The 12,144-nt window shown below is 51.4% G+C and overlaps 1 protein-coding gene across 2 annotated transcripts in view; it reads right to left on the bottom strand.

Annotated features, from left to right (window-relative positions):
* Nucleotides 1-1,010: 1,010 nt before the first annotated feature.
* The window catches only part of EPHX2 (epoxide hydrolase 2), a 78,411-nt gene continuing 67,277 nt past the window's right edge, over nucleotides 1,011-12,144 (bottom strand). Inside the window, exons 14-20 of one of the 2 annotated variants that reach the window (XM_045461222.1) lie at nucleotides 10,831-10,864; nucleotides 10,246-10,378; nucleotides 8,851-8,953; nucleotides 7,911-7,980; nucleotides 3,351-3,431; nucleotides 1,650-1,708; nucleotides 1,011-1,476 (exon numbers count right to left, since the gene is read on the bottom strand). In XM_045461222.1, coding sequence (XP_045317178.1) covers nucleotides 1,468-1,476; nucleotides 1,650-1,708; nucleotides 3,351-3,431; nucleotides 7,911-7,980; nucleotides 8,851-8,953; nucleotides 10,246-10,378; nucleotides 10,831-10,864 — 489 coding nt within the window. In that variant the 3' untranslated portion in view covers nucleotides 1,011-1,467. The remainder of the gene's footprint in view (nucleotides 1,477-1,649; nucleotides 1,709-3,350; nucleotides 3,432-7,910; nucleotides 7,981-8,850; nucleotides 8,954-10,245; nucleotides 10,379-10,830; nucleotides 10,865-12,144) is intronic. The other variant, XM_045461233.1, reaches the window with a different exon arrangement.

Here is a 12,144-nt window from a genome sequence, read left to right as displayed (position 1 = left end):
CCACTCCGGGGACTTGCTGGAGGAGGTGGCAGGCGGGAGTCCTGCAGGCAAAAAGACCCATACACTGGGGTGCAGGGTCAAGGAGAATTGGCAGGGTGCATGCAGAGACTTGAGGGGCGGTGACTTTTGAGAGCATTTAGGAATCTGGGAGTGATCAGGGCAGGCTGGGGGTGAGGGGCCTTTATTTGGGGACAGCGGGAGGCCCTGATACGTTCAGATCAGACTCTGTGCAGGGAGACCAGTTAGGAGGCCGTGCTCAGAGGCAGGGCTCTGAGCCAGAGGCTCTGGACTTGGAGCCGGTTGGTGGGAGGGGCAGGGGGGCACAACTGGAGGGGACAGATCCAGTGAGACGCAGCTTCTGGATGTAGCTGGGGAAGGTACAGCTGGAGGGAAGTTCTGGGTCTGCTCTGAGACGCATGGCAGCTGCTGCCAGACATGACCATTCAGGTTTATACTAATTACAGTTAAAGGGGAAATTCACTTCCTCGTGCTCATTTTCCACACTCAAGGGCTCAGGCCATGTGCATGTATGTGAGCATACTGTGTCGAGGGCACGTGGCTGCTGCACGTGGCCGACGGCTTCTCCGTCCACAGCACAGAACAGACCATTTCTCTCATCTCAGAAAGTTCCACTGCACAGGGGCGCCTGGGTGGCTCAGTTGGTTAAGCAGCTGACGCTTGATCTCAGCTCAGGTCATGATCTCGAGGTTCGTGAGTTCGGGCCCCGCATCGAGTTCTGCACTCACAGCGTGGAGGCTGCTTGGGATCCTCTGTCACCTCTCTGCCCCTCTCTCACTTGTGCTCACGCTCTTTCTCTCAAAAATAAGTAAATGTTAAAAAAAGTGTTTTAAATAAAAGAAAAAGAAGACGTTTCACTGGACACCGCTGCTCTAGATCACGCAGTGCCTCAGAGACTCAAGAACAGAGGGACACACACTCACTCAAAGGCGACAGACAGGACTACCACCCTCGCTCTGCCTTCCTCCCAGAACACAAATGCCAGCCTCACGGAATGTTTGAGCTTTATTAGACCAACGAGTTCCAATCTCAGCTGATGTGCTTCAAAATTAACGGATTTTGCTGCCGAACTGTGATTGGTTAGTCAAAGAGAAATCACCCCTGGCCATCCCATGTCGTCCCCTATAGAACACTGTAAGCCACTCTTAAGAGAGAAAGTAACACCTTTATACCTGGAGAATGAATCAGATGTGATTTTTCCTGTATCTAAAATTATGTCAGATTTGACTCTCTTCATTTAAAGGAAACCACTCTGCAGAGTAAACCCCCTTGGAATGATGCTGCCGGTTACAAGAGGTGCCGGAAAGACTTCCTCTGGGTTCCAAGCCCAGCAGAGGAAGGGCTTGCAGGCCTGCTGGGGGCCTGGCACACGCCACGCCCTAAAGCTTCGAGACCACTGGTGGGTCCCTGGCATCCGTCTCCAGCCACTCAATGAGGATCCGATTCAACTCAGTGGGCCTGGGAAGGAAACAGAGGGCAATTCACACCTGTCAGGACCCACTCACCGCAGGCATGTGAGAGCAGAGGTGATGAAGTGAATGGCAAGGCCAGGAAAGCCCTTATTGGAGGTAAACAGGAAGTCCCCGTCTCCCCCACCCAGGGGTCTCCCCACCCCCGCCACATCTCCTTACTTCTCCATCTGTGTCCAGTGTCCGCAATCCATAATGTGTCCCCTTTTCAGGTAGGGGATCTGGAAGAAACCCCTCCCCCCCCCGAAAAGTAAGTGGCAGAACACAGGTGGCTCTCGTTTTATGTTAGTGCTCCCCACAGGCCACCCTCCCCGAAAATCCTTGCATTATTTAAGAAAGGAATGGGCATTTACTGAACTCCTACTATGTGCCGGGTAGTCTACGTGCATCGCCTTCTCTAACCTTGACCGTGATCCTATGGGGTAAGATGAAGGCTCAGAGAAGCTAGGTAACCTATCCAAGGTCACACAGAGTGGCTGAGTGAAGATTCAAATTCAGGGCTGACTTGTTTGTACTCATCGAAAGAAGTTGCTTCTCTTTAGAATTATCAGGATGCAGCTTGTTCACTGTCTGGAAAACGCCTGGTTGTTCGGCTCTCACCACACAGACATGACTGAGTCCCCCTCTTTTGGACCCTGAACCCCCACAGTGGGTCACTGTAGCAAGTCCCAAAGAGGGAGAAGGCGCAGCAGCACCGCCTTTGGCACATGCAGGCTCCCTCCTGACATGAGCCTTGAACTGTGCAACCCGATGCAGAAAATGCTTGCGGAGGGCGGGGGGGGGGGGGGGGGGGTGGGTGGGGGTGGGGGTTGGGGGGTGGAATGCGGCTTTCCTCCCAGAGGCGAGGACGGCCCCTTCCGGGCCTAAGCCTCAGCGAGGTTAGCAGTCAGTGGCCAGGGTGGGAAAGGGCCAGCCAAAGAACTGGAAATTCTACAGAAATCTTCAAGGGTTGGTGCTAGAGAAAATGACCCCCCCCCCCCCCGCCGTGGGCTCAGCCCCTCCATCAGCTGGGTCCAGGGCCCACCAGAAGCGTGTCCTTGGCAGCGTCCCACCCTACACACTGTCTGCTGTGCCTGATGATGCCAACGAAGCCACAGCCGAGTGCAGACGGACCGCTCCGGGCAGCTAGCTAGGCAGGATCCGATGAGCCAGCCCAGCCACCCCACCTGCAAGCCTCCCCAGTCCCTACCAACCTCCACGCTTGTGGCAGAGTGAGCTTCCAAACTGCAGGTTTGTCACCTGTCAGTCCCCTTCAATGGCTCATGCCTATGGGCCTACAAAGCGCAGTCTGGCCCGGTGGGCTCAGCAGAATCTTCCAGTCTTACGGAGCTCCTACCATTCTCGCAGTAAGCCCTGCATGCTCCTTGCCTCTCACCCTGTCTTCTGTTCTCTCTGCGGGGCAAGCCTCAGTCGTTCGCTAAGGCCAGACGCAGTGGTCAGCACCTCTGTGAAGACCTCCTTCCCTACCGAGCCCTCTTCACCTCTCTCCTGCGTCTGTGATGAACTGCAGGACAGCGAGCTCCCCAAGGGTGGGGTCTGCGTCTTATTCACCCTTACCTTCCCAGAATCTAGCACCGTGCTAACACAAGTGCCCAGTAAAAGCCCATGAAATGAATGAGTGAATGAATGAATGCATGAGTGAGTAAAGCACGAGTGAGTAAATGACAGGCTACATCAGTGCAGGGGAAAGAACACATCAGTCAGGACTGCTGCTCCTATGAGGTGGCAGGGATCCTACTGACGAAGAAGCAAGTGCTTTACCGGATCTCCGGCTCTGTGTCCCCAGCTGCCATCTTTCCTCCGTGAGGCCTGCGCCCTCTCCCAGGAAGCACCGATGACCCCAGTGCAGGACTGTTGGCTTACCCAGTCCTCCATATGCTTGGACATCTCCGGAGTGAGCACGACATCCTTCTCCGCGGTCACCATCAGAGCCGGAATCAGGATCTAGGGGAGGGTACCAGGAAGCAGAGGCAGGCAGAGAAGGGACAGAACGGTCCCTTCTTGTGCCCCTCCATAGCTGAGGCCTTCCCTCTCCCAGGACAAGGACAGGGTACTTCATTTCCCTGCTTTGTGGCTTCCCCCACGATTAACATCCCCCAGAAAGACCCCCTGTGGTGCTGCTGTGGTCTTGGCTTTGTTTCCCCAGTTTTGCACTATTACTGGGGATCTAAGATGATGGTGTGAGATGACAGAAAATACATAGGTTTGTCTCTGCCCCTGTTCCTGGCACAGGGCTCCTGAAACCCTTGTACTTTTCTAGGTGGTAAGAATGATAGGAGCATCTCTTGTTCTAATATTTGGTCTTTTGATCCCATCCTTGCCTGACACAGGGTTCCTCAAACCCTTGTAAATTCCAAAGTGATAAGAGCACCAGGGGTATCTTTTGTTCTACTGCGGGGACTCTGGGTGGGCTCCTGGGTGAGGACTGGATGGGGCTGGTCACCACAAAGACGAGCCGAGCCGTGATCAGAAGCTTAGGCTTTTCAGCCCCACCCCCCATTCTCTAGAGAGGACAGAGGGGCTGGAAATGGAGTTAATAATTGATCGTGCCTACATGAGTAAGCCTCCATTAAAATCTATAAAACCCCAATAGGATGGGGTTTGGGGAGCTTCCACACTGGCAAACACATCTACAGTGGGAGGGGTGATGTACCCCAACTCCGCAGGGACAGAAGAAGCCCAAGAAGTGCTTGGGCCCCTCCCAGACCTCACTCTGTATCTCTCCATCCGGCTGTTCATCTGAATCCTTTGTCATCTACTTTAACAAACTGGCAAACGTGTCTCCCTGAGTTGTGGGAGCCACCCTAGCAAATGAATCGAACCTGAGGAGGGAGGCACGGGAACCTCAGAAGCAGAGGTAGCCACCTGGACTTGTGATTGGCATCTGAAGCGGGGCGGCAGGGGGGCGGGGGCAGTCCTGTAGGACCCAGCCCTTACCTGTGGGATCCGACGCTATCTCCAGGGAGACAGTGTCAGAACGGAATTGAATTTTGGTGATGCAGAGAATTGCTCGGTGGAGGAAAACCCTCATACATCTGGTGACCAGAAGCGTGAAGTGTTTTGTGTTAAGAGACACACAGGAGGGTAAGACTAGGTTTTTCTAAGACGAGTAGAGTCAGCAGTGTCGTGACCCACACGGGTTTTGTGTGCATGTGTGCGTAGAAGTAAGAACACTTCTACTGGCCCACTCTGTGTGTCTGGTATTTACAGAACTGTAAGAAGAAAACCACAGGCCCCACATGGTGTCACTTGGGCCAGGCCAAGTCATTAAACTGGAGCTTAATACCTAATTGCAGTTTCAACCTCCCCCAGAAATGTCTTAGCTGGTTAGGCAGGAATTTATTGATTAGCACCAAGGAGGTAATCTGTCACACGGGTTCTCCCCTTACCCCATAGGAAGCTGGGGGAATGTGCATAAGACCCCTGCCCTTTCCCCTAAGGGAACGTGACCTTGCCTGAAAAAATGGTCTCTTTTCTTTTGCTTATACCTTTCTCACCCCACCCCTCCTTCCAAAAAACCCTTTCGCTTTGAGCACCCCTCTACTTGCTTGAAAGGATGCCGCCTAATTTCACGAGCCATTTAATAAGGCCAATTGGATCTTCAGATTTACTCAGTTGAATTTTGGTTTTTGACAGAATGGAATAGATGGCACCAGAAAGGAGGAAAGATGCCTTGGATAGAGATCAATATTCCTTTTCTTTGAATTAAGTGGATGCTTTAAAAGGTCAGCCAAGAATCCAGGAAGTGAATGGGTCAGCCACAGCTGTTATCAGACCGACATGAGCGGCAGCAGAAAGGACTTCACTTTCATCTACTGACAGATAGGACACTGTGGGGTGGAGAAAGCCTCCATTTATCCTCTTTGTTCTCTCTCCACCATTATAATTGTCAAACAGCTTCGATTTGTCCCTGGTTAAGGGACTTTTACTGGTTTTTACCGATGTACAGAACTGCATGCTTCTCACTGCCAAATGATAAAGGACCAGCGATGTTCAAAAGTGATTTTGTTGCTACATGATGGAACTAGAGTGTATTACGCTGAGCGAAAGAAGTCAGAGAAAGGCAATCCTATGATTTCACTCATTTGTGGAATTTAAGAAAACACATGAACATAGGGGAAGGGAGGCAAAAGTAAGAGAAAAACAGAGATGGAGACAACCCATAAGAGAGTCTTAAACACAGAGAACTGAGGGTTGCTGCTGGGGTGTTGGGTAGGGGGATGGGCTAAATGGGTGATGGGCATTCAGGAGGGCACTTGTGATGAGCACTGGGTGTTATACAGAAGTGATCAATCACTAAGTTCTACTCCTGAAACCATGATTATACTACGTGTTCACGAACTTGGATTAAATAAATAAATAAGAAAAAAAAAGGGAATAGGTTGAATGAACACCAACAAAAAAGTGGTTTTATTGCTGAAACTAATCCTAAGGCTGCTATAAACTCCAGAATATTCCCAGTCAAAATGTAAACTGGTTGTGGGGGCATGAGAGGAGGTGGGGGAGAAGGAAGATCTGAAAGGTATCTGTAGAAGAATGGGTTTCCAACGTTAGCACCATTGGGGTTCACCTTCCAAAGACTCTGCCATTATGCACCTGCATGTTGCAAGAGATTTTGCCTACCAACCCATGGCTTTGTCACTTTTGTCAGTCACAGGTGAGGGAGTCCAAGATAATGGGCCTTCATTGAACTACTACTATGTGCTAGGAACTATTCCTGTCATTCCCGTAAGTGGCAATGGAGAACAGAGTGGTTAAGTGCCTTACCCAAGGGCACACAGGGATTAGATCCCAGGCCAACCTGCTGCCCAGTGTGCTCTTAACTATGTTCCATGCTCTATTGCCTGACCCCATGAGGTCAGCACCTCATCTGTTTTTATAGTTTTGTTTTCTTTTGTTTTGAGTGAGTGAGTGAGAGAGAGAGAGAGAGAGAATTTTAAGCAGGTTCCACCCTCCGTGCGGAGCCCAACATGGGGCTCGATCCCATGACCCTGGGATCATGACCTGAGCTGAAATCAAGTCAGACATTCAACTGACTAAGCCACCCAGGCACCTGACGGGCCTCATGCATTTTATCTGCCATCGTATCCCTAAGGTCCACCATAGTGCCTAGCACGTAGAGGGTGTTCACATTCCAGTGAATTGATGAGAAAACTAGGGCTACTGAGTGAGCTGAGGAATGCGAAAATGCAATTTCCCATAGGTTCTTAACTTTTTAAGTTTGCTTATTTATTTTGAGAGAGTGTGCGTGGGAAGGGCAGAGAGGGAGAGAGAGAGGGAGAGAGAAGGGAAGACAGAGAGGGAGAGAGAGAATCCCAAGCAGGCTCCACACCATTAGTGTGAGGAGGCCGACATGGGGTTCGAACCCACGAACCTGTGAGATCATGACCTGAGCTGCAATCAAGAGTCAGATGCTTAACCGACTGAGCCACCCAGGAGCCCCGGTTTTCAATGTTTTGAATGTAAACTATGGATGCCGTTACAGGTTTCCCCGGCTATCCAAAGGTGGAGGACTCCTGTGAAAACTCTCGTAAGCCAAAGTGGCGTAAAGTGAAGAAGCAATCACCACTAATGTATAAGGAAAAGTGTTTCAACACTCCTAGACCCTCCAGATAACCTCTCAGGCATTTCTGATGGAAACATCTTGCTAACAGATACACAAAACAGACCAACATAAAGCCCAGATGCTCAGAGACACGGTTCAAGGCCATGGCGGCTTGACGCTGAGATGCTGAGGGGAATTCCTGGGGAAGGGGCTTGGCGGGGCTGCTCTCGCTTGCGCACTGCCTCTAAAATGAGTGGGTGCAAAAGAGATGCTGGATGCTTTTTTTCCCACAAGTGAAAATCCTCTTTGGATTTCTTTCAGTTAGCGAAAACAGCTCTGAACAGAGGTCTTTCGTAAAAGCGATCTTTCAAAAAAGTGGGGCACACCTGTATTCCCTCTGCAGACCCAGAGATTGAAAACCCACCTTCTGCTTGACTCAGGTGGACTTGGACAAAGGTGACACAGCCAGAGGCTAAAGCCTGTGTCTCTGAAAGTGCCTCAGGCTCCTTCTGTGAAATGGGGGCTCTTTGTGACCCTCCTCACCTCTGGGAGTCATCCTGGACCATCTGCCCTGACCTGGGGCGCCATCAGGAGACGTGGGCCTTCCACACGGATGCCACGGGCACCCGGACAGTCCCCTGCTCTGCCCGCATGCCACCCTCTACCATTCCAGGGAAAGCATCAGTGAAAGCCCTAGTCGAGGCACTCACTTCCCCCTTGAGTGGAGGGAGGGGAAGGGCAGAAAGGAGGACAGCAAGTCAGTCTGTCCTGCCCATCCCCCCAACTCTGACCAAAGGGCAGATTAACTGGGCCAATGAGAAGCCCAGGGGTGGGGCGGGGTGGGGGGGGGGGGGCAACCACCCTGAACCAGCACTTACCTTTCGTCCCAAACCTGTGCAGCCCCACTGCCAGTTTACATCCACATTTCGATACCAGTTTAGGGGACCCCTGGGGGTGGGGACGATCAGGGGAACAAAAACAGGAAGGCTTTTAGTAGATGACTATGGTACAGACCCCACCGGGAGCCAGCTCTGAACGGCGGGTCTTCCCAGTGGGAGCAAAGGTTTCTGCAGGGGAGGGGAGAGGACGGAGCCCAGGGGTCACGTCTGGTGGCCCAAAGCACTTGGCATGTTTTAACGAGCAAGGCCTAGTGCCGGCATTCAGGGCTCGGCTGAGAGGGCTGCCAGCCTCCGAAGTGGGCTTCCGGAAACATGCAGAAACTGGCCCACATTCTCGGGGGGCTGCTGGGTTAGATCACGGGGAGCTCCGTTTAGTGCTCTCACCATCCAGAAGCTGCTCCCTTGCCCCAGGGAACCTACTGAAAAGAAACTTCGGGAGGTGCCCTCCTTCCAATGGGATGTAGAGAGGTAGCTCAACGATGCCTCTCTGGACAGGTAAGGATGGCCAGGGGCTGTCCCTGAACACTCTCCCAATCCTTAATACAAACGCAAAACCCAACAACCTGAGAGGTCTATAACCCTCCCCTGAAGATGTATGCAACGTCTGTGTTTATGTAGGCTTTTGTGTTTTTCTGAAGAAAGAACCCAGAGCTGTCATCTGCTTCTTTCAGGGCTCATGATGGAAAAAAAAAAAAAATGTTTTTAACCGTCTGTTCTGAGGGGCCCCATAAGCACAAGAGGGAGGAAACTGAGTTATCCCAAACTAGAGCAGGTGGAGTACTTTCAGGAGTGAGCCTCCCGACATTGGAGGGGTTCAAGCAGAAGCTGGCCGAGCATTCGCAGGGGGAAGGCCGGCCTCACCCTGTAACCCTCATTGCTGATCATGTCTCTTCACTGTTTGGGGCCCCGTTCTCTTTACCTGAAACCAGACTTCTTGAACTGCTGCACATAGAACTGAATGTCCTCCTCGGTGACGATGTGGCTGAGGCTGGGCTCCTCTGGGGTTCTCACAAAGAGTCCTCCTGCAAAAAGCCACTTGTCTGCTCTCGGAGATCTGGGCCAGGCACCTGAGTTCTAACTCCAGCGTTCCCAGCTGACGTTGGGCACCCAACTGCCTCTCATGTCACATCTGAACTCACAGGGAAGGTTCTCATGCTCCTTCATTCATTCTTTCTCTCCTCCTTCTCCACAGTGAGCCCATCTCCTCCCAAGCTCTAAATCCATGCCCTGTCATCTTGGAACCCAATGATATCACACACAGACCTCCCCTTCCAGGACAAACCATGTCCCTCTCCTTCAGAAACTCACAATAACTCCAAGATGACCCTATTTCCTGTTTACCCAGGACCTACCAGCCCTTCCAGCAACCCTCTCCCCCAGACTACACCTTTTCTAAATAGTTTAACTTTAGATACCCCCACTGACTCTCAGAACTCTCGTAAATGTGTGCTGATTTTGCTCTCAGCCCAGAGGAAGATCCAGGGCAGGCAGCAGGCATTCTGTTGCCTTCTGCGTGCTCACGGTCCTTTGCACAGTGTGGAATCCTATCTTGTTTTCAGAGGTGTGCACTGTGTCCTGGCAGTCCCCGGTCCCCATGACGGTGACCTTGTGACGACCACGGGCAGCCCAGGGGCCACTGCTATTTCACAGAGGACAGTCACAAGGGCTATTAACGTTGGCACTTGAAGAGGGATGACTCACTATTTTCAGGCTCTTGAAGCCTCCAAGGGATAGGAACTGGGCGAGGCAGGCTTTTGCGAGACATATCACAGGGGTACGCGATCAGAGTGCCTCCCCCGCCGGGCTGGCGCTTCTGGCTCGTTCAGCATCTCCGGAAGAGCCCCCACCTGCTCCCCTCACTTTACTAGTGCTATCTGCTGCCCTAAGAGACTGTGGGCTCCCTGAGAGCAGTGACCATGCTCTGTGCGTCTGGATATCTGCCCTGCCTCACATCAAGTGTGGGCTCCCAATGCTTGGGGAATGAAGGCATGAACAGGTGCATGAAAGAGGAAAGAGAGAGAGGGAGAGAGGGAGGGAGAGTGGGGGGGGGGGGGAGGTGTTCTTGAACAGTGAGAAGACCTTGGCCTTCAGGGTAGGAGGACTTTAAGCCCAGCCTAGCCACTCTGAATGAGTTCCTTAACTCTTCTGAGCTCCATTCTCCTCATCTGTAGAACAGTGATAACAAGGGGATTTTTAAAGGATGTCCTCAGGACCATAAATATCTAAAGGGGGCTGGGCCAGTGTTGGATGCACGCAGTAGGTGCTTAAACAAGTGGCAATGATCATCATCGTTAATGAAAATACAGGTGCATACTGGCAAGGCAAGGTTCCGTGGGAGCAGGGCTGGATCTGGGAGCCGCGGGATGAGCTCCAGACGGTTCTGGGCTCTGACACTTCACTTACATACAGCCAGGAGGGAGAACAAGGATGGTCGTCATGTGGGGCTACTGGAAATGACAGCAACACAGTACAGGGATGGAGGGAGGGCCAGTGGATTATGACAGAGGGGTTCTGGCTTGGGGGTCCAGCCTGACTCCGGCCCCAGCCCTGTGTGCACCAGGTGATCTTGCAAAGGTCAGTTCCTATCTTAGGTCTTGGTCCCTTATCAGCAGAAGGTGGGATTACCCTGATGAGCTTTAAGAGTCCTCTAAGCTCTTGCTGTTTAAGACCTTGGGCCCAAAGTCCCCTGGGGGAAGGAACCAAGGCCCAAGGCCGTGTGGTCAGCCCAGGGCTAGGGTGAGCGCTAGTCACCAGTGGGGACCCATGTTAAGCAAGTCACCGTTCAGAGCTAGTGGGTGGCTGCGTCTGCTCATAGAGGTCAGATGGACATTCATGTCACGTTTAGCTGATTCCTGCCGTGATCCTCCCATCCCCCTTCCCTCCTAAGAACCTCTCTTACCCATTTCGCGGACTCTGCTCACGGAGAGAAAAGCCTGTATGGAGGAGAGTTAGAAATGTCATCGTGGGGGAAGAAAGGAAATATGCTGGAACGGGTCATCTGTAAACCCGGTCACAACCAAAGACCTACAAGTGCCATCAGGTTACACAAACATACTAAACTCCCAGGAGAGCGAGACACATCCTCAGGGGTCAAAGCAGACGTAGCTAATGGCCACGGCTCTGTGCCAAGGCTGCCCCTGGGTGCCTGCAGGTCTTGGTAGTGTAAGAACTTGGGTTGACACAACCAATGGGAACAAGAGATGAGACCTGAGATCTATGACGGGCGGGAAGTTAAAAATGAGACACTCTCTGGGGCGCCTGGATGGCTCAGTTGGTTAAGCGTCTGACTCTTGATTTCAGCTCAGGTCATGATCTCATGGTTCGTGAGATCAGGCTCCGAGTCGGGCTCTGCACTGACAGCGTGGAGCTTGCTCGGGATTCTGTCTGTCTTTCTCTCTGCCCTTCCTCCTCCCCCAAATAAATAAATAAACATTAAACAAAATTAAAAAGAGAGATACTCCCTGCCCCTCCACTATGAATCCAGTAAATCTGCAGTCTTCAGTTAAGGGGTGGACTAGAAAAAAATCCACCCATTATGCAGAGCAAACGTGAAGGGCTTTGTTCCATTTCAGTTTGGTTCTAAGAGGAAACCATGAAAAGGTCTCCGAGGAAATCATGGCTGTAGGCCTGCCTTCAGAGGTGTCTGGATTTGAGTTTTCTCTATCTGCGTGATCTGGAACCCCCCAAGACACAAAGTAAACAACAAGAAAAGTGAGCCTAGGCTGGTAATGCCACCAGGATGCCAGGCAGAAGCAGCAAATGCGAAAGCACAGGACAGTCTTTTCTCAATCCCAGCTGAAGCAGACTGGTGCAGATTCAGTGCTGCTGAAGATGAGCTCACAAAGCAAAACGGTAAAACTCTCTCTCTCTCTCACACGCCCCATTGCAAGAGACAGCAAACATAGCAAACGGTAAAATAAGAGTCTTCAAGAATATCAAATAATAGAACTTGAAGAGAGAGAGAGAATGAAAAAGTGAGTATACTTAATGTTAAGCACTAAAGACATAAAAGAAGGAACTAGACAAGAATAGAATAAGACTGTATCATAAGAGATCAGAATGATTTGAAAAAGAACGACATACAACTTTCATACAAAAAAAAAACAAAACAAAAACCCCGTTCATTGACATTAAAAAGAAAACTTCAAAGATGTATTCAACTACACATCAGATACCACTGAATACAAGAGGGCAGACCTCAGGCTGATTTTTC

The sequence above is a fragment of the Leopardus geoffroyi genome, chromosome B1 (assembly GCF_018350155.1).
Source record: "Leopardus geoffroyi isolate Oge1 chromosome B1, O.geoffroyi_Oge1_pat1.0, whole genome shotgun sequence".
Lineage (NCBI taxonomy): Eukaryota > Metazoa > Chordata > Mammalia > Carnivora > Felidae > Leopardus > Leopardus geoffroyi.
Note: the sequence above shows the minus strand (reverse complement) of the source record. Positions and strands in the feature narration are given on the sequence as shown.